General features: G+C 39.6%; 1 protein-coding gene and 1 non-coding gene across 2 annotated transcripts; one reads left to right on the forward strand and one right to left on the reverse strand.

Annotated features, from left to right (window-relative positions):
- Positions 1 to 3,708: 3,708 nt before the first annotated feature.
- Positions 3,709 to 17,128, reverse strand: LTA4H (leukotriene A4 hydrolase). The gene is made up of 19 exons (XM_057387131.1): positions 16,924 to 17,128; positions 15,852 to 15,982; positions 13,605 to 13,725; positions 13,067 to 13,135; positions 12,346 to 12,450; positions 11,601 to 11,653; positions 10,879 to 10,951; positions 10,426 to 10,566; positions 10,183 to 10,206; positions 9,166 to 9,236; positions 8,920 to 9,031; positions 7,936 to 8,080; positions 7,752 to 7,855; positions 7,345 to 7,415; positions 7,066 to 7,120; positions 6,132 to 6,227; positions 5,602 to 5,684; positions 4,778 to 4,882; positions 3,709 to 4,469 (listed from the first exon to the last, which is right to left on the reverse strand). The coding sequence occupies exons 1-19, from the start codon at positions 17,068 to 17,070 to the stop codon at positions 4,349 to 4,351; spliced, it is 1,827 nt and encodes a 608-aa protein (XP_057243114.1). The 5' UTR covers positions 17,071 to 17,128; the 3' UTR covers positions 3,709 to 4,348.
- Positions 17,129 to 17,344: 216 nt separating this feature from the next.
- Positions 17,345 to 17,416, forward strand: TRNAD-GUC (transfer RNA aspartic acid (anticodon GUC)). Its single transcript has one exon. It is a non-coding gene; the product is annotated as a tRNA-Asp (tRNA).
- The last annotated feature ends 356 nt before the right edge of the window (positions 17,417 to 17,772 follow it).

Below are 17,772 nucleotides of genomic sequence, written 5' to 3' on the forward strand. Positions count from 1 at the left end.
AAAATCCTCAGGTTTGCAAATAAACGAGATCAGTGTTCGGCTGACTTCATCCAATCAAACCAAACCCAGGCAAAACACCCTTTTCACAGAAAGGCACAACCCCCCAGCGACTGCCACAGGAATTCTATTCCAAAGATCACATCAGGAATACAGAAATAAAAATCCAGGAGCTGCAGCTTATGCACCAAGAATAGGTAAACTGGACTAAGAYGCAGCATAACTATTCTAAAAATGTAATGTTTGATAAGAACTAATTTAATGCCAGCTATTTCCTGGCAGTAAATGACACTAGCAAAAACCTCCATGAGGGACAGGGCTGCAAGAGAGGCACCGTGGGAATATGGGTTGCTCCTGGCTGCTAGGATTGAAAGAAGATTGTRTTATATAATTTTACATCTCTATCCAGAGCAGGATAAAAGCAGGTGGTAGAGGCAGTAAACCTGCTTTGATGGGTCCCATGCTCAWGTTTGAAAACATAATCTTTTATTGTGGGTAAGGAAAAAGTTAATTAATTTCTACAACTTCTCCCTTATGCTCTGGAAGATTGCTAGAATGGCTATCAACAAATACTAGGCCACACCTGCACACTGCCAAGCCCAGTGCTGCTATGTCACATTTCCTTCRCAGGCAGAAGATGCAGAGGAAAAGATGTGGAGACAGCTGTTAAGATGGTGCCAAAAAAAAAAAAAAAATTTAACAATAACCATGTATACACAGAATCTGAACATACCTGTTTTTAAAGGCAAAACAGTAACACCACTCAAAGCCCATGCTAGTTCCCAAACAAAGTGACTACTTAGGGTTTAACTGTTGTAGGGAATGGTAACTTGGGACCCATCAGAGGGAGACACTGTCYCAGCAGAGCTACCTAGAATCATGCTAGAGAAAGCCAAGCCTGACACAATTCTCTTTTTTTTTTACTCTGACAGCGAGAAACCAGGATTATCTGGCATCATGAACTCTAACTGCCAAAGCTCTAAATGATACATGCGCATTTACAACAAAATGCCAGTTACTCCAAAACTAGTTACATAAAGCATTTATAAACAAAGGGCAGTTTTCATTGCAATCTGATAGCTCAAATCGGAGACTGTTAACATCAGACACCCTCTCCTGTGACCAGACYTTTGACCAGGAGAATACTCATTAATCAATTAATTAATTAATTCACTCATTCATTCAGGTGATGCTGTATCAGAAGCCTAATGAGATTTTGGGAGTGGGTGAAAGGAAGTGCATAAATTTCTAAGCTGAAATATTGCAAAAATTCTTTTCACGACTTCGCTAGCAGTCACCACTCATTCAGGAGAGCACCAAGACAATGAATGGCTCATTATGTCCTTAATACAAGAAAGTCTGTTTAAGTTCTTCACACATGAGGAAATGACACTATTTTTATTCCCCAAAATCCAGTATTTTATTGTGTTAAATAAAAGGTGTCACAACACCCATAGATCCTAAACTGATCTTTGAGCCTCAATAACATAGCAGCTAATTTTTCTATAATTTTAATTTAAATTAATTAGACATATGTAGGTTAAAGTTGAATGGAAGAGCTTAGGATACCTCACATTAATTAAATACATGAATGCCTTAATTTATATTACAGCTGCCACCATGAAAAGATGAATCTCCTGACGAAGTACATAACTTCATCTCCCTATGTGSTTGTTTTGGGGTAGTTAATTTTCTTTGCACAGCATGGAGCTGTGTGAGGAGCTTTAATCTTGGTTTGCCTCACCACTGCTTGTCAGAGGCACGTGGGGGAAGGGGCACACACGTGCAGCCTGCAGGAGGCAAACAGGAGATGGGKGAAGCCTTGTCTCTGGGGTGACTTCACCTGGCAACAGCTCACATGGACACCTGGAGACACTGCTCATCCCAGAGACATTTCTCCAATCGGATGGTGGAAGGGCTCCACCAATGGAAGAAGGATGGACTGGACCAATGGTCTCCTGGTCATCAGGCAAACTCTGGGAAGAGCCAGGGGTATAAAAAAATCAACTGCGCCATGAGGCTTTGGGGGAGCTGAATTCCGGAGTTGAGTTTTCGGAGCGGGGTTTTGAGGAGCTGGACTTTGGAGCTGGACTTCGCGGACTTTGCTGAGCTGGAGTTGGGGGTGGTCGTCTGTCTCTGTGTGTGTGGCTGGGTTTTTTTTGCTCTTTGCTGCTCACTGTTGGTGGGCTTGCTGCTGAGGGGTCCTTTTTGCCCCGGCTCCAGCCTGCCTGGATTTTGCCCTCGCTAACTCTCTCTCGCCCCCACGTATCTGCCTTCCCACCTGGGCACTTGGCAGGATTCCATCTGCCCTCCAAGCCTCCACTGCCTCTCCTCGYTCCTTCGCTGACCCAGCCGCCGCCTGTCCTGCCTGTGCCACCTGCCTGCCTCCGACCTCGCCCGCCGCCGCGATCCTCGCTTCGACTCCACGCAGGGTCCCGGTCCTGTCCGAGTGTCCACTCACCGCGTGTCCAGCAGCCCATCATCGCCGGGCCGCTCCTCTCCCCGAGCTGCTCTCCCTCCGCAGCAGTGCTCACCCCCGTCATGTGGACACCGACAGCACCCCCCGGTCCTACTGGTGGTAATGCCCGCCCTCTCCCTCTGTCTCCTTTTTCTCTCTACCCATTCCTTTTCCATTTTCCTTTCTCTTTTGCTGTCTTTTGCAGCCCCCTTCAGTGGGCAACTATTTCTTCTCGGTTTTCGTTACCAATAAATGGTTCTCWGATACAACGTTTGTCTCGTTTGACTTTATTTCGTTCTCGACCATCCGTTTTGAAAGAACTTCTCGCAGTTCCCCACGGTTGGAACACGACAAGCTGTATTTTGGATTTGTGCTGTAACAGTGTTGATAACACAGGGATGATGCTTTACCTATAGCTAAGCAATACTTACACAGCATCAAGGTCTTTTCTGCCTCTCACACATCAGAGAAGAGGCTGGGGGTGCACCAGAAGCTGAGAGGGGACACAGCTGGACAGCTGATCCCACTGACCAAAGGGATATTCCAGACCATATGGCATCATGCTCACATATACAGCTGGGGGAAGCAGGAGGAAGCAGTGGGACATTTGGARTGATGGTGTTTGTCTCCCAGTAACCCTTGTGCACAATGGAGTCCTGCTCTCCTGGACACGGCTGAACACCTGCCTGCCCATGGGAAGCAGTGAATGAATTCCTTGTTTGTCTTTGCATGTGTGAGCAGCTTTTGCTTTATGTGTTAAATTGTCTTCATCCCAACCCCTCAGTTTTCTCACTTTTATTCTTCCAATTCTCGCACCCCCTCCCATGGACGGATTAGGCTGGGGCTGTGTGGGGATTAGTTACTGCCTGGGTTTAAACATTATATAAGTTGAAAGCTTATGAGGATCAAAACTCAGAACTCAATCAACTGACAGGCTCTCCCCTCTCATCCTAATGTATATTAAACCAAGCCTTTTGCCACGACATCTATTGCCAACCTCCTCCCCTAAACCAGTGCCTTTTGGTTTTGTTTGTCACTCCTTGATATGGGGTTATCCCTATGTCAACAGATTTCATTTATGCAAACTGATCATCTCCAGGAAAAGCAGACTTTATCAAACTCRCTGTAAAACCCAGCCTAGAGATGGCAGCATTCACCACAGCTTGAACTGATATAAGAAATACAGGAAAACAGCTCTCCTCCCATTGTTTTTAAACTTATCTCTAAGTTGTTATATTAGCACAAGGGGTAGTGTCAGAACTGGTTAAAAAATGCAAATATTAAAAAAATCAAACTGGGTAAGGAAAGACTTGAGCTTTAGCCCCTCACGTACAACAGTAAGTTTTGAAAATATATAATGGGTTGAAAAAATCATTTCAGTCTTCATTGTCCTCTTGAGCTCATCATAAAAATTTCTCCCACAACAAAGAAGAACAAATAAAACTATTACATCAAAAGATTTTGTACAGATCATTACACAGAAAAGTAGGGAATGAAAATATTTATTTTTTAGTCTTTAGATACTTGAAACTTCGACCACTGTGCTATGGAAAAAAATGCTGTGCACAAAATCCATACCATCCATCAATTAATTTTCCATGTTTTTCAGTTCTATCACTGACAAATGACCACACCTCAGAACAGTTTTTGTGTATTCTAAAAATTGCTTGTAACAAAAACATTCTTTCAATTCCATAGATGTAGCATTTTTGCTACTTTAGCTGGAAAGCAAAATAGAAAGTACTGAACTTGATTTGGAAAATTAATTTTAAGTTACATTAGCACCAAAGCAGCAGAGCATTTTATGGCATAATCAAGCATGCATATCAAGAGTTTGAGCAATCAGTCTCTTCTTTCAGCAACATGAAAATTTCAAAGTAATCAGTACATTTGTCACTGGTCCTGCTTTAAGTCTTTGCCCACAAGCATTGAAGTGACAGGGTGCATAGAAGCTCTGTGTTCTAGAAAAGTCTTGACAGCCAGATCTCGACTCTTGTCAAAACTGTAAAGGTCCCTGTAAAAGAAGAAGTGGGGGGAGGAAACATTGGAAAAATCTAGGAAAATAATACAATRGGGATTTTTCCAAGGTTTTATTTTTCCCTAAAAAGCCTTGCGTTAGGGTGCATACTGGGACTAAGCTTTCTTCTGTGCAAAAAAATGTCAGCAAGTGGAAAGCGCCTCTGAAGATAAGTTTGTTCCCAGTATACAGAGAATTATCATACCAATTAAACATGTACAATAAATGCATTTCAAGTATTATACGTTTCATTATACTAGAAACGCCAACAGCATGAGCACCTGCAATTTGGAGATTACTTTTACCTGAACAATGGGCGAGTAAACTTCATCCTGCCCTGATCTGTCGCCATTTTTAGAGCCAGAGGAATAGCTTCTTCCCATTTGGACCTGATACAGAGACGCAGCCATCTGAAGAGAACAAAAAATGTGCACTTTTATTTTTATTTGTGGTAGTGTGGTGGTTGGTTATCTTATGATTCTGTTCCCATAAACGCTTTGAGCACTGCTGGGAATGAGATTCCTGCTAAGTTCAACGTAAAATATTTAGTGTGTGACTAGCACATTACAAAGTCAACTTTTTTATAAAACAGGAGAAAACTGCAGCCAAATTCCTCCAAAATGGAGGATTATTTTTTCCAGCTATTTTTTTATTACAGTAGTGTACAGTTGCATCACTCAGAGCAGAATTATACAGCACTTTTCCCATTTCACCCATGGATAAAACAAACAAACAMACAAGACCCCCAAATAAAATGCCACCAGCTACTGGCATGTGCTTGTTTTGTTTTAAAAAGAAATTGATCTTGTTACAAGAAGCAGAAACTATACAATATGTTTAAAATACTTAGTTATCAGGTTCCTTTGCTAGAATGCCCAATTAAAATAAAGAACAGCTTATCCACTGTCTGCTGAGTTCTTTTACTAGACTGTGTTTGTCCAATTCATAAATAACACGATACGACTCTGATAAGCATAATGCTTGCACATGCATTTACAGAGCCACAATAACAACAAAAACCCCAAACACTGCACCAGCTATGTAAAACAGGATGTCTCAGATAAAGCAGGACACCTTGTTTTATGAAAGAAGCATTTAAGATTAGAAAAGTGCCCATACTAGAACAAACCTGAATCTTATTTCAGAATTGTTTACAGCATTGAAGTCATATACTTCCTGCATGCGTTGGACATGTGACAATGGGAGAGGTTCCTGAAAAAGAAATTGCACAGTCAGAATAAGCCAGAGGAAGACTTCAACCAGATACTTCAAAACTAAACAGAGCTCATAGTGTATAGGGAGGGGCAGGGAATAAATATCAATAGTACTGATGCCCACACTCAGTACTATCGAAACATTCAAACCAAAGTATTTTTGTTCAATCTTATTTATAGCTTATTTGCTCTAACATCCAGTACAGATGGATTCAAATACCTCATGGTTTTGTTTTTAGCTTTCAACCCAAAATACTCTATATGTTGTTCATTAGCTGAAAGCCAGACTTAATAAGGGAGGTAAGGCAGAAGGTTTCAATAACTGTGTACAATGAGAGCAGATCAATTTAGCAAAACTTAAAAGAGTAATTTATTTTCAAAGGACAGTAGAGCTTGTGTCTGCTTTTGTGATACCAGAATTAAGTCATCCCGGATGTGCATTTACCTCCAATAGCAACAGTGCCAGGAACTCAATTATCTGATGCGATGACATTTCCTTCAGGTCTGCTGAGGTGAATGAGCCCAAATCACTTTCTTTTGCCTAGAAGAGAACAGTTACTTAATTTTTAATAGGTATTTCAAAGTACAGTCAGGTGTAATTTTCAGTTTTGACATTCACACCTACTGTAAAGCCATTTCACATAAAGAAGATACTGATTTGTATCTGTGAAGGATGTGACAATAAGAAGAAGGGAGGGACTTAACCTGCTGTCTGAGGTTTTTATTCTTCACTTATTTTCTCTCTACTAATTTTTTTATCTCCMCTGTCTTTCTGTTAGTTAAGTGAAAAATCAAATACTTTTTTTATAAAAAGTAACATTAAGAAGAAGAAAGTTAAAAGACAGCATGCAAATACAGTGAAATGCCACAAAAGGAAGGTATGCTGAATTCTCTATTAGCTGTATAATTTTTATGGTTAAAACTAGGAGAAAATTATGCGGTATTAGTTACTTAATAAAATTTATGTTCCAGTTTTTGATGGGAAATAYATACTAACTCCAGTATACCATAAGGGAATTACTGCTAACACAATATAATCAGTAATGTAGAGGTACCTGGGCATTTGCTTTTAAATCAAGCCATAATATCAAGGTTTCAAAAAGAATATTTTTCATTTGGTTACTACATACGTATAACAAGAAGMTGGCTCTGTGTCTTGTTAAAATATGTACTGCACTTCACAGAAAGAAGTTATAGCTAATCCCCAGACTCTGTGATGAAGGTCTAATCCRAGAAATGCAAAATCCCTGGCAGCCATACTATGACCATAAACTCACACTCAGCAAATGAGAGATTTCAGAAAAGAACAGCTCACTTTGCGTWACAAAGAAAATTAGCTTTTCAAGATAGAGACACCTCAGCATTCTTTAACCACTCACTTTGATCCATCTTTGGCTCAAGGCAACACAAGCATTTGACAGTGTCATATCATACCTGTCAAATATTAAAAACAAAGGTTCACATAATGAAATAATCACAGAATAAAAGTCTGAAAACATTAACGGTGACTATTTTTACTCCTATATACATGTACATAGTACTAGGGCATTTTCAAATAAAACTATAAGTTTTCACCCTATTTACAAACTGCTTCTTGTTTGGAAAATCTAATGCAATCTGGAGAAGGAAAAGATGAACTACAGAAAAATGCAGCTTACGTAGGTTTCACTGGTGGCATTCCTGGAGCATGAAACCACGAGCTCCAGTCAACTTTATCAAGAACATCTACCTACAAAGCAACACAAAACCTTATTAAATTTTAAAAGTGATTTTAGGATTTTTTTTCATTTGAGAAAATGAAATCTAGTGTCAGTAATTTTGTTTTGATAACATTCCTCCATAAATTACCCTGGAGAATCTTATACAGATTACTTTAAAATGAAGTAGTCCCTTCTATGAAAAGAAAAAGAAAAAAAGGCATTATAATGCAAACTTCATTAAATGCTAGATTACATCACATTAAGTTCTTGAAATAAAGAAAAGAAAGAACTGGTCTTTAAATAAGTTCTGACTTGGGCCATAATTCTGCATAATTAAAAGGTTTCAAGCAATCAGTTTTAAATACCTTATCCTTGAAGTAGGAGTACAAGAACTTCTTCCAGTCTTCTGTTACTATGCTCTTATAAGCAAACTGCTGAACATAAGCCTTCAAGAAGCCAATGAAGACATCTAACAATTAAAAAGGWAATGTTTTAGTGTTTGAAATTAAGGTAGAAAACAAAAATATATAAAATCTGACTAGCGCTTACCTGGTCCTCCAAGGAGCTGTTCAAGGTAAAAAAGCAAAGCAAAGCCTTTCTCATATGGCACGGATGAATAGGCAACATCAGGATCTACTTCGTCCAGATTAATGACGAGGCTAGTTACAGGATTTTTATCTCCAAGAGTATTTATCTGTGTCAAAGACACAAGAACACATATTAATCCAGGAAAACTAGGATTCTTGCAAATCTGTACTAATTCTATTTATAAATGTATAAACCATCCAAAACTGAGACAGATTAATTTCAAAGCATTCTCCTTCTTTTTTCCTATAGTTCCGAATCTGCACAAACCTTAGTTTACTACAATTTAGAATCAACCACCCTGTGCTCCAGCTGTCTCAAGGCAGTTAATTAYTATTATTTCTGTTATAGCCATGAGCACCTATTAGTCTAGTTATATTTATCCCACTATTAACAAACTGAACTACATCATTAAGCCTTCAAACTAAAAACCTCTGACAAGAAGAAGTGGCAGCAAAACTTGAGCTCTGAACATGAGGAGAACAGACTTCTCAGAAAACTAGTAAAACAGGCTGCTCAGAAAACTAGTAAGATCCCTGGGAAGATGTTTTTCTGGAAATTCTGATGGTCATGTTTGCAGATAATTTTGATAAGCTTTCAGCTGCCTATTAGCATGCTAACAGGTAATACTGCAATTTAGTCATACCCAGAACAACCAGAGCAGATAATTTTGATAAACTTTCAGCTGCCTACTAGTATGCTAACAGGTAATAGTGCAATTTAGCCATACCCAGAACAACCAGAAGAGTCTGTAAAGATGTTCACCCTTACAGAAAATCTTAAAACAATGCAAAAAGCTTTATCTCATCTGGGTATATAAAGCTATTACCTTGGGCAGCAAACACCTTGGAATCAAAGYTGTTCATCATCAATAAGAAAACATTAGGAAAGCTGACTAGACAAATTTTATTTGTGAGAAGCATATACAATAACTTTAAAAGTATTTACTGTATTCTGCAGCTCTCTCCAACCTCCAAGGGCCTGAAAGTGCCTGAACTGCTCACCAAACAAACAACCACCAATCCTGCGTTCCAGGTACACAGTATGACCCTCATTCAGCCTGGAAAGACATTGATACAGTCAGCACTGGTAGGATGGCAAAATGAATTTAGTCAGCCAGATTTAAATTTAAAATATTTTTAAAGTTACAGACTAAATTTAAAATACGATTTGCATTGCATTGATCATACCCACCAAAAATGCTCCCATGTTTTGTTGGTTACCAAGTTTCCTGTCCAGCTATGAGAGATTTCATGAGCAATAACCTGAAACACAAAAATCAGATCTACCATTTAGACTACTCTGGAAAAAAAAAATCAGATCTCAACAGAAAGAATATAATGCTAATGGGATCTGATTTACTACGTTACGTTCACAAAGCCAGTCAGCATTCACAGTTCTGTAGACCTATCCATATAAATTTCAAGCAGAGGACTAACACTACCCTAGCTGACAGAAGCAATTTCCAATGTCTAACCTGCAAGTCATAGAGCTACACTGATAAAAAAAATAATTCCTCTGGTAGTTTAGTGTAGGTAATTTGTTTATGAAATCACATTTCAGTATACAGAATACCAAGTGATGGAGTAGTACTGCTTTCCCACATAAGCAGCTTCTGGGAAAGCTAATGATGCATGATACATTGTAAAGTATCCATGTCAAATATATCAGCATTCTTGGTTCAAGACAATCTATTTTTTTTTAATTTAGCAGTACATCAGTCTAGTAGGAAGACATAGGCAGTAAAACTGCATTCAGAGTACTCAACTTAAAAAACTTAATTTACTCAAACTGTACCATTTCCACTTTGAAAAAACTATATATCAGTTTTGCTGCAGAGACACACACATAGAAGAAAGAAGTTATCTACTAACAACTTCAATGAGTCAATTAATTTGTGGTTTTTAAACTTATACACAGGCGTTGTGGTTTAACAGGACAGGAAAAGAGCTACAGAGCAGCCAACCTCGGTCAGCCCCCTATGTATAAAGGCACTCATGTTTTTTCCATCTGTCCATCATACAAAATAGGTATGTCTCCAGTTATATAGTTTACTTAAAACCAACCCTCACTTTTGTAAGACTCCTTGAGTTACTGCCTTAACTTTTAAGTTCCTCGATGAAGAGACCAAGTTTTCAGGTATTTATTATAAAGGAATTAAGATACAACTTCAAATTGTGTTCTACTTGAAGAGATTAATTTTTGACTTACATTTGATAGAGATTGATCACCTGCCTAAAAAGAAAAGGAAAAGACAAGTTAGTTGTCAGCTCAAGTCAACCTCAAAATAGACCACATAATGCAGTTTCTTAAATGATCTAGGGATCAAAGGAGGCAGGAACATTTGCAGGCCTTTCTAGGAAGAAGACTAATCCAATTTGTGCATTAATATCCATCACTTGATTGATAAGCAAGCCCCAAGGAAAAGCTGACTTTTATCACTGCTACACTTACCAATAGTGTTGGAGTTACAAAAGTAAGACAAGGATTCTCCATGCCACCATAAGGAAAAGAAGGTGGTAAGACTAACAAATCATACTGTCCCCACACATAAGGTCCTGCCAAGTCTTCTGCTGTTTTCAGCATAGCTTCAGCCTGAAACAAGAATTCACATTTGTTTCTAAGATGGTGACTGACTACAAAAACTGAAAAAATAATAAGCTATTGATCCCATATTTCATTCTCTTTCACCTTGGCAAGTCCCACCTGTAGAACAAGTATGGTACTGCATCAATATGTATTTTCAGTACTAAGTCTGTACTGCAATAAAATAGCATTTTCAAGGATGGAAAGTAGAGAAAGGGGAACGAAAGATGAATKAAACAGTGAACTGCAGTCTGCTTCTTTTCCAACACTACATGAAATAGTTACCTTACAACACTTTTTTTGCTGTTGTTAATTACTCACCTCAGAAAATTCATAGGCTGATTTATCCACTAGYTCCTTTTCAGCCCACACCAGTGTCCTTGGGCCAATCTTTCTGTTGAAAGTAAAAATAAATGCCAGTAAGACACTATGAACCAGAAGTGAGTCTACGGGAAACCAATACTGAGAGCATATGTGTAACTCTGCTGCTGAGTAACCCATGTTGCAGAGGAAACTCATTAGAGAATCTTTGCCTGCTTTTCCACTCCACTGCTGAAGCAAAGCCTTACAAAACAAAACAAACAACACGCATGCATTGTTCAGCACAAAAGAATAGGAAAACCACTTACAGATTTTTAAATGCTATTAAGCCCTAATATAAAAGCATTATTGTGGCCTAAATTAACACAACCTTGGGCCCATGAGAAATGAAGCAGAAGCAATACTTTTCCGCCTTTTGTACATGACAAGGCTGATCTGTTACCCAAGAAAGCACATCTATTCCCTGTGCTAAACTGTAATTGTAAAAGCCCACTAARGGCTTTTGAAGGTCCAAACTCTTTATGCTGTTTCTCTAATTTACAGCACAAGTAAAAAAAAWTATTCAAGAACAAATCAAGATACATGCAGTTTGATACAAATGAACRGGTTTATTGAATCTCTAAGACCTTTTAAAACTAAAGTAAGACCAAGAAACAAATTTCAAGAAAACTCTGAAGATTATTATGGTTATTAATATTTATACTTTGTACAGATTCACTCACCGACTTTCTAAAGCTCCAACCACTAAAGCAAACAAGTAGCAAGGTACAGGAACCTAGTGGAGAACATGAGAAAAAAAATTACATTATTTGTAATGTGAGTTATTAGAATAGTGATTCAGAGAAGAACAAARGTATCCAAATAAAGAAGTTTTCCTCCATAGTTTCCTGCCTTAAAGGCAGGCATGGTTTTTTCAAGAACATTGTTCTTTCTCCCCAGATGATACTCTTTTATCTGCAGGGTGTACTTGCTTCATAGATGTTTCAGGCAAAACCCACAGAACTGTAAGTACCATCTCTGTTTGGAAAAATCTGCATTCAAAATTCCAGCTGCTTTGGTTTCTCTTCAATACTGAGCTTCACTGCTAAGATCTTGGCGAGCTTAAAATTTGCAGGGTCTCTTTTCCAAAACTCACTCCTATATTATTTGTATCTGCATTATTTTCCAAGGATCAGTGCAGACAGAAAGGGTTTTGACAGGACTAGTTTTGAGTATACAAAACATTTTCAAAACTCAAATTTGGCTTTTCTGGGAATGCCAAAAAAGACCAGTAAACACAACCAGCACTTACTTACTGGTTGTCTTCTCAGAGCTGGAGTTCCATAATGCCTCATATTTCTAGGGTGGCAAAGACCCATCATGAGTAACGGTTTATCAAACACATCAAAACTTTATCTGGGATGATTGTGAGCTGCACAAGTCAGGAGTAAGCCCTTGTGCACCCATTTCCTAGCCGGGAGCACTTACGTTCTGACTGAAACGGTAAATCTTCTGAGTGCTGTCATCTGGRTCGGGTGCCTCTCCATCGCGGTTAGCACTCATAAGAGCCACCAGCTCCTTGGGCACGGATATCTGAAAGGGCACCCAACCATGAGCAATGCAGCTGGCACTCAGGATTACACTACTTACTACAAGTTGATAACAAAGAGTAGCCCAGAGTTGTTCTGTTTTAAGTCATCTCTGTCAAGTAGAACACAAGGCATATGAAAAATTTTGTCTTGAAGACTGGCCATATTGAATTAATCAGAGGAGTACCTCCAACAGAAGGTAAAATGCCACAGTGCACATATTGCTTTTTACTTCCTTAAACCTGCAAAGATCCCCCAACCAGAATATATCACTTAAGGCATATATCAGAGCCATTTCAAGTGCTTTTTAATTTACAGCACTCTTTGCTCTCTTACTGTCAGYTTTTCCTCATTTCTTTCTTACTATTGCACTTTTCTTTTCCTTTTGGAAATAGATACATATAAATGAAAAAAATAATTGATATATACAAAAAGAAAATGTTATAGTTAGAGAACTGCCACAGGAATATTGGCAGTTCTTTCCTCTCACATTAGACTAAACGTCAAAATTATGTTCTCATATTAGGCCACATGCTGGCAGTTACCAAAAAAACCCCACCAATGTAAATCACCCATTGCAGCAGTTGTCTTTAGTTAAGACACGACTTAGGTTCATCTACCTCTGCATAGTAGGTTAGTTTCACAGCAGGTGTGTCTTGGCATGGAAAGATGGCTCTGCAGTGGATAGCCTAGAGAGAGAGAAAGGAAAAAAGATAAAACTTAACAGCTTTTCTAATGCAGAGGACTAGAAATKATTAAATCAACTAACACACTATAGTGGAAATCTATATAGCTCCTCCAAAACCACATTATCTATAAAGCAATATTTCTATCACTTAGAGCTTATAGGCCTTTGTAAAAGAAATAATAGTAGGTAAGACAGAACAGACATATACAACATATTTGGTTGTAAAGGACCACATGTTCTTCTACAAGAATACTGGAGAGGGTAAAGCAGTTACAGAATTCTTAAACTCCAAACATATAAAATCTCAACAGAGTCCTGTTATTAAAGTGTTTTCATTTAGGATCTTTGAGATACACAGCTAGAAGTTACCAGCTACTGTTCTTCTCCTTACTAGTTTTGCTCTCCAGTTCTTTAGAAACCAAGGGAAATTACAGTGGTATGTGAAAAAGTTTGGAAAAAATGAACTCAACCTGGCACTGGCTGAAGAGAAATGGGTGTTTCTTTCCTGAAGTTTGCTCTGGAGTAAACCACTGGAGAGCTGAAGACTGTGGAGAGCTTTCAAAAGAGATTTCAACAATTGCTTCTTGTCCCCTGTATAATAAAGAACACAGTCAGACTGTTTTGACACAAATCCTGATCCCACTGAAATTCCTCTACAAACATGTCTGGAAAATAGGTCTGCAGCACTGTCTCCAAAGCATTAAAAACGGGAACAAATATCATTAAAAGCAATTATTCTCCTTCAATTATGATAGTAAAAAATAGATGGTTTATTTCAATTTTTATGTTCCAGGACATTTTTATTATTGTTTTTACTAATCAGAAACTTTTCCTCTTCTCTCTTCAAGGAGACCACAGACTTTTTCTTTAGACTATTTTGGTCAGCTACATGTATATAGTTTTCTCACAATTAAGTAACCTTTTACATGTAAGTTTAAAAAATCCTCAGCTATACACAAACAAAAAAGTGCAAAACCCTACAAAAGAAGATACAGGACTGAATAACATAGAATATGTATTCTGTAGATTAAAGAAAAAAAAATTGCATCTGATGTTAATGTTCTGCAAGTATTATTCTATACCAAGAAAAAAAATCCTGAAAATTTTCAGTAATTACAGAAAATTCCTATTAACAGTAGGTTAAGAAAAAAAAAGATAAGGTTCAAATTTATTTAGGGTTTCAGAACTAGTATCAAGTAAAAACTAACAGCTTTGTGTAAGACAGGTATCAGTTTGCTAACAAGACCACACACGAATCTGATACATTCATACTCCTATTTATTAAAAACATATCTTAACSGTCAGTGACACCAAAAGCACACGAAGTACTTGTTTCTGTTCTCAGAAATTTCCAGATGATACATGCAACTCTCTGGAATAAATAATCCAGCCATAAATTAGAACAAACTTCAGCTAATCAGAGGAGTTGRACACTAGATAAGCTGACCAGGTGTACACATCTGATTTATAACCAGTATTCCAAAGTACGTATTCGACAAGTAAAGAGAAMATAACTGGTATTACCATAAGGCACATTGGCCTTCTGAACAGTCTGACTTTCAGTTGTAACTCCTACCCTTTCCTATCCCTGTTCTATTGATAATTACATGGGGGACTATGTCTCACACAAGATTATTAATTCGTATGATCACAACTCATAACTCCCTCCTTTTTKTCTTACAAGGAAATTTACCACTTAGAAAAAAAAGGAAGGTAGATGAAAGTCAAACAAAAGAATCAGGCCTACATTTCTGATGTGGCCTGTTTGCTCAAGGACTTAGTTTGTTCAATTTCACAACAGACCAGAGGTGTTTCTCCAGAAAAGACAGCTATTTTATGAGATTCCTGTCACCTCATTATTTCTGTTTCTTAATTGCACTAATTCAGAGTACAAATTAACAAAAAAAAAAAACCAAAAACCAAACCCTCGGAAACCAGACTAAACTGAAAGTTTTTTAGAGGTAGTAAACAGTTCTGAAAGCCAAACAGTAATAAGAAAGAAGCAATTTAATACTAAATACAAACAATGGAACTTCCTTATAGAATCACAGCTTTCAGTTTTGGCACATGGAGGACTGAGATACCATCGAGTTACAACATACAAACTCCCAAAAAACACATTGTAATTTGGCAAGAACTTCTTAATTCATGCCACTTAAGAGGTAGAATGTGTTTAGTTCATTCTCCATCATGCTGCCAAAACTCAAATTCCAGTTTTCAGGGACTTGGACTTGTAGTTAACAAAACAAAACTTTCGTTATTCGAAAACATGCTTCTATCTAATCACAGAGGTAACCCTAAGTTCTACAGAAATGCAGAATCAGCCCTCGTATAAAAGAAGAGCCAACAGGGCAGTAGATCCATGTGCACTATCCTGTAACAATTCTGAACCAGACAAAATTCAGGTAGTTAAATAGAAACAATATTACTGATGAGAAACACTGGAAAAAATCGTGATACATTACACATTATTTTGCTACTCAGTTTAGTAAGCAATTTTCTAAATTACATTAMATCTGGGGACAGGTACAAAGATTCCCAAAGTTTTGACTAATGAAAGCCAAATACGACATTAATCTAAAAGACCACAACAAATGAATGCAATACCCTAATTTATAAGTCCCTTTGCAAGCTTTACACAGCAACCCCACAGGCAGGCAAGTAGCTTATACAGTACGTTTTGAAAACCACCTAAACAAATAGGTGAAAGTGTTTACCTTCTTAGTTCATTAGGAAACGTGATTTCTAGGGGGGTSCCCTTGAAACTGTGCTTTTCTCCAAAAGCAAATTGTGCATCCTGTCCATTTACAGTCACTTTAAAGACCTGTACATCTTTTGTATCCAGGACCTGTGATAAAGAATATATTGCATACCAGATAAATAGTGTAATAATAAATGCAGCTCTGTGAAATCTTAAACACAAGTCTCTCCAAAGGAAAAAGTATTTACTGAGTAAAACTAGAAAAGCTGACTGTGTTAATCACTAGGAACTAGCATTTTACGAGAGTAGCACTGAACTCGGAGAGCTGGAGGGGAAATATGAAGGAAACCAACTTCTAACGCAGGAAGTGAGTTTAAAAGGCAAGCTACAAAGGTAACAACTCCACACTACTGCTATGAAGTGAGGAACATGRTATAAAAGCCACTGCTAAGGCTTCCATCCTGAAAAACGCCACGGCGAATCCAGACCTTCATGCAATGGAAGATAAATTAAACAGCACAGTACTCATTTTTAGCACAAATGAGGCACTACTCTTTATTACTAACAGGATTGGGCTTTTTTCTTAAAAAAATATGCGCCAACCAAAAAAGAGTTTAATGGAGTCAGCATGAGAAAAGGCCACAACCCCAAAACTTCGCATATAATGGAAAGCTAAAGAGGTTCRTATGCTTCTTTCCAGAGATAACAGAGAAAGCAGCTGCCGTAACGAAACACACAGACAAAAAAAAATCCTAAATCTGGTTTTCCAGTGATTTATTCCCATCTTTTTGGCAGCATGCTCTTCGCCGTTTTRAAGGAAAGTGACCCTGTCCAGCCCTTCCCAAGCGCACCGCGCCGGCTTTGGGGGGACAAGCGGGAACCGGGGGCTGCGAGGCGCTGTCAGTCTCCAGGCGAGCCAGAGACTGGCGGGGAGGGTCCCGGGAGGTCCCCCGAGCGTGGGGAGGGGAAGGAAGGGCCGGGATGACGGGGGAGCGGAAAGCGGCAGCAGCGCGGGCTGCGGRCTCACACTCACGGTCCGCAGGGTCCCCTGGCGCCCCCCGCCCTCACAGCCCCTCCCCCGCCGTTACCAGGCAGCGCAGCGCCTCGCGCTCCGCGCGCGCGGTGAAGGCGGCCGTGCCCCGCAGCGCCCGCGCGCCGAAGTCCACGCGGCAGCGCAGGTGGAGGTGCCGCGTGAGGCAGCACGCGGGAGACGCGAAGGAGCTCGGGTCCGCCATSGCTCGCGCGCCGTCTGCCCGCCCTACCCGGCCGTGGCACCGCAAGCAGCACAGAGCCCGCCACGGGGAAGGGGGAGGCCCCTGGGAGGTGTAGTGCCGCCCTCCGCGCGGAGAGGGCGGAGGCACTGCGCGAGAACTACAGAACCCGTGATGCATTGCGAGAGGGGCGGGGACGAGCGCGCCGAGAAATTTGGTTGGCTGSAGCTGGCCCACAGCAGACTGCGAGCCACCAAATAGAATATGAGCTCTTCTGCAGAGTGACTCGCTGTGCAATTCCTCGTTAGTATAGTGGTAAGTATCCCCGCCTGTCACGCGGGAGACCGGGGTTCGATTCCCCGACGGGGAGGCACGAAATTCTTTTTTTCGGACAGCCGTAGGAAGAGCATTGCGCTTCTGATACGGGAAGAACACAGCAAAACCTCTCTGTGTCTGCCTGCTTCCCTGCGCCAGAGCTGGGGTAGCTGCAGGGGCTGACAAGATMAGCTGCGAGAACCTGCAGCAGGTGCAGGGAAAGTATTTTCATGTTTTAATGACTCAAATAGGTGTGTAGTTTATATCAAAGTGACAAGGTGCTTATGAGGCCTGAACAAAGGGATTCAACCTTTCAAAAGGTTCACCCTTTTTCTTACACCAAAATGGAAAGAAATCTAACCCAGCCTCACTTAAATCGAAACAGTGGGAAGTGAGACCGGTCAAACAGGC

Source organism: Malurus melanocephalus, unplaced genomic scaffold (assembly GCF_030028575.1).
Source record: "Malurus melanocephalus ecotype Western Australia unplaced genomic scaffold, MMel_1.1 scaffold_17, whole genome shotgun sequence".
NCBI classification, from domain to species: Eukaryota; Metazoa; Chordata; class Aves; order Passeriformes; family Maluridae; genus Malurus; species Malurus melanocephalus.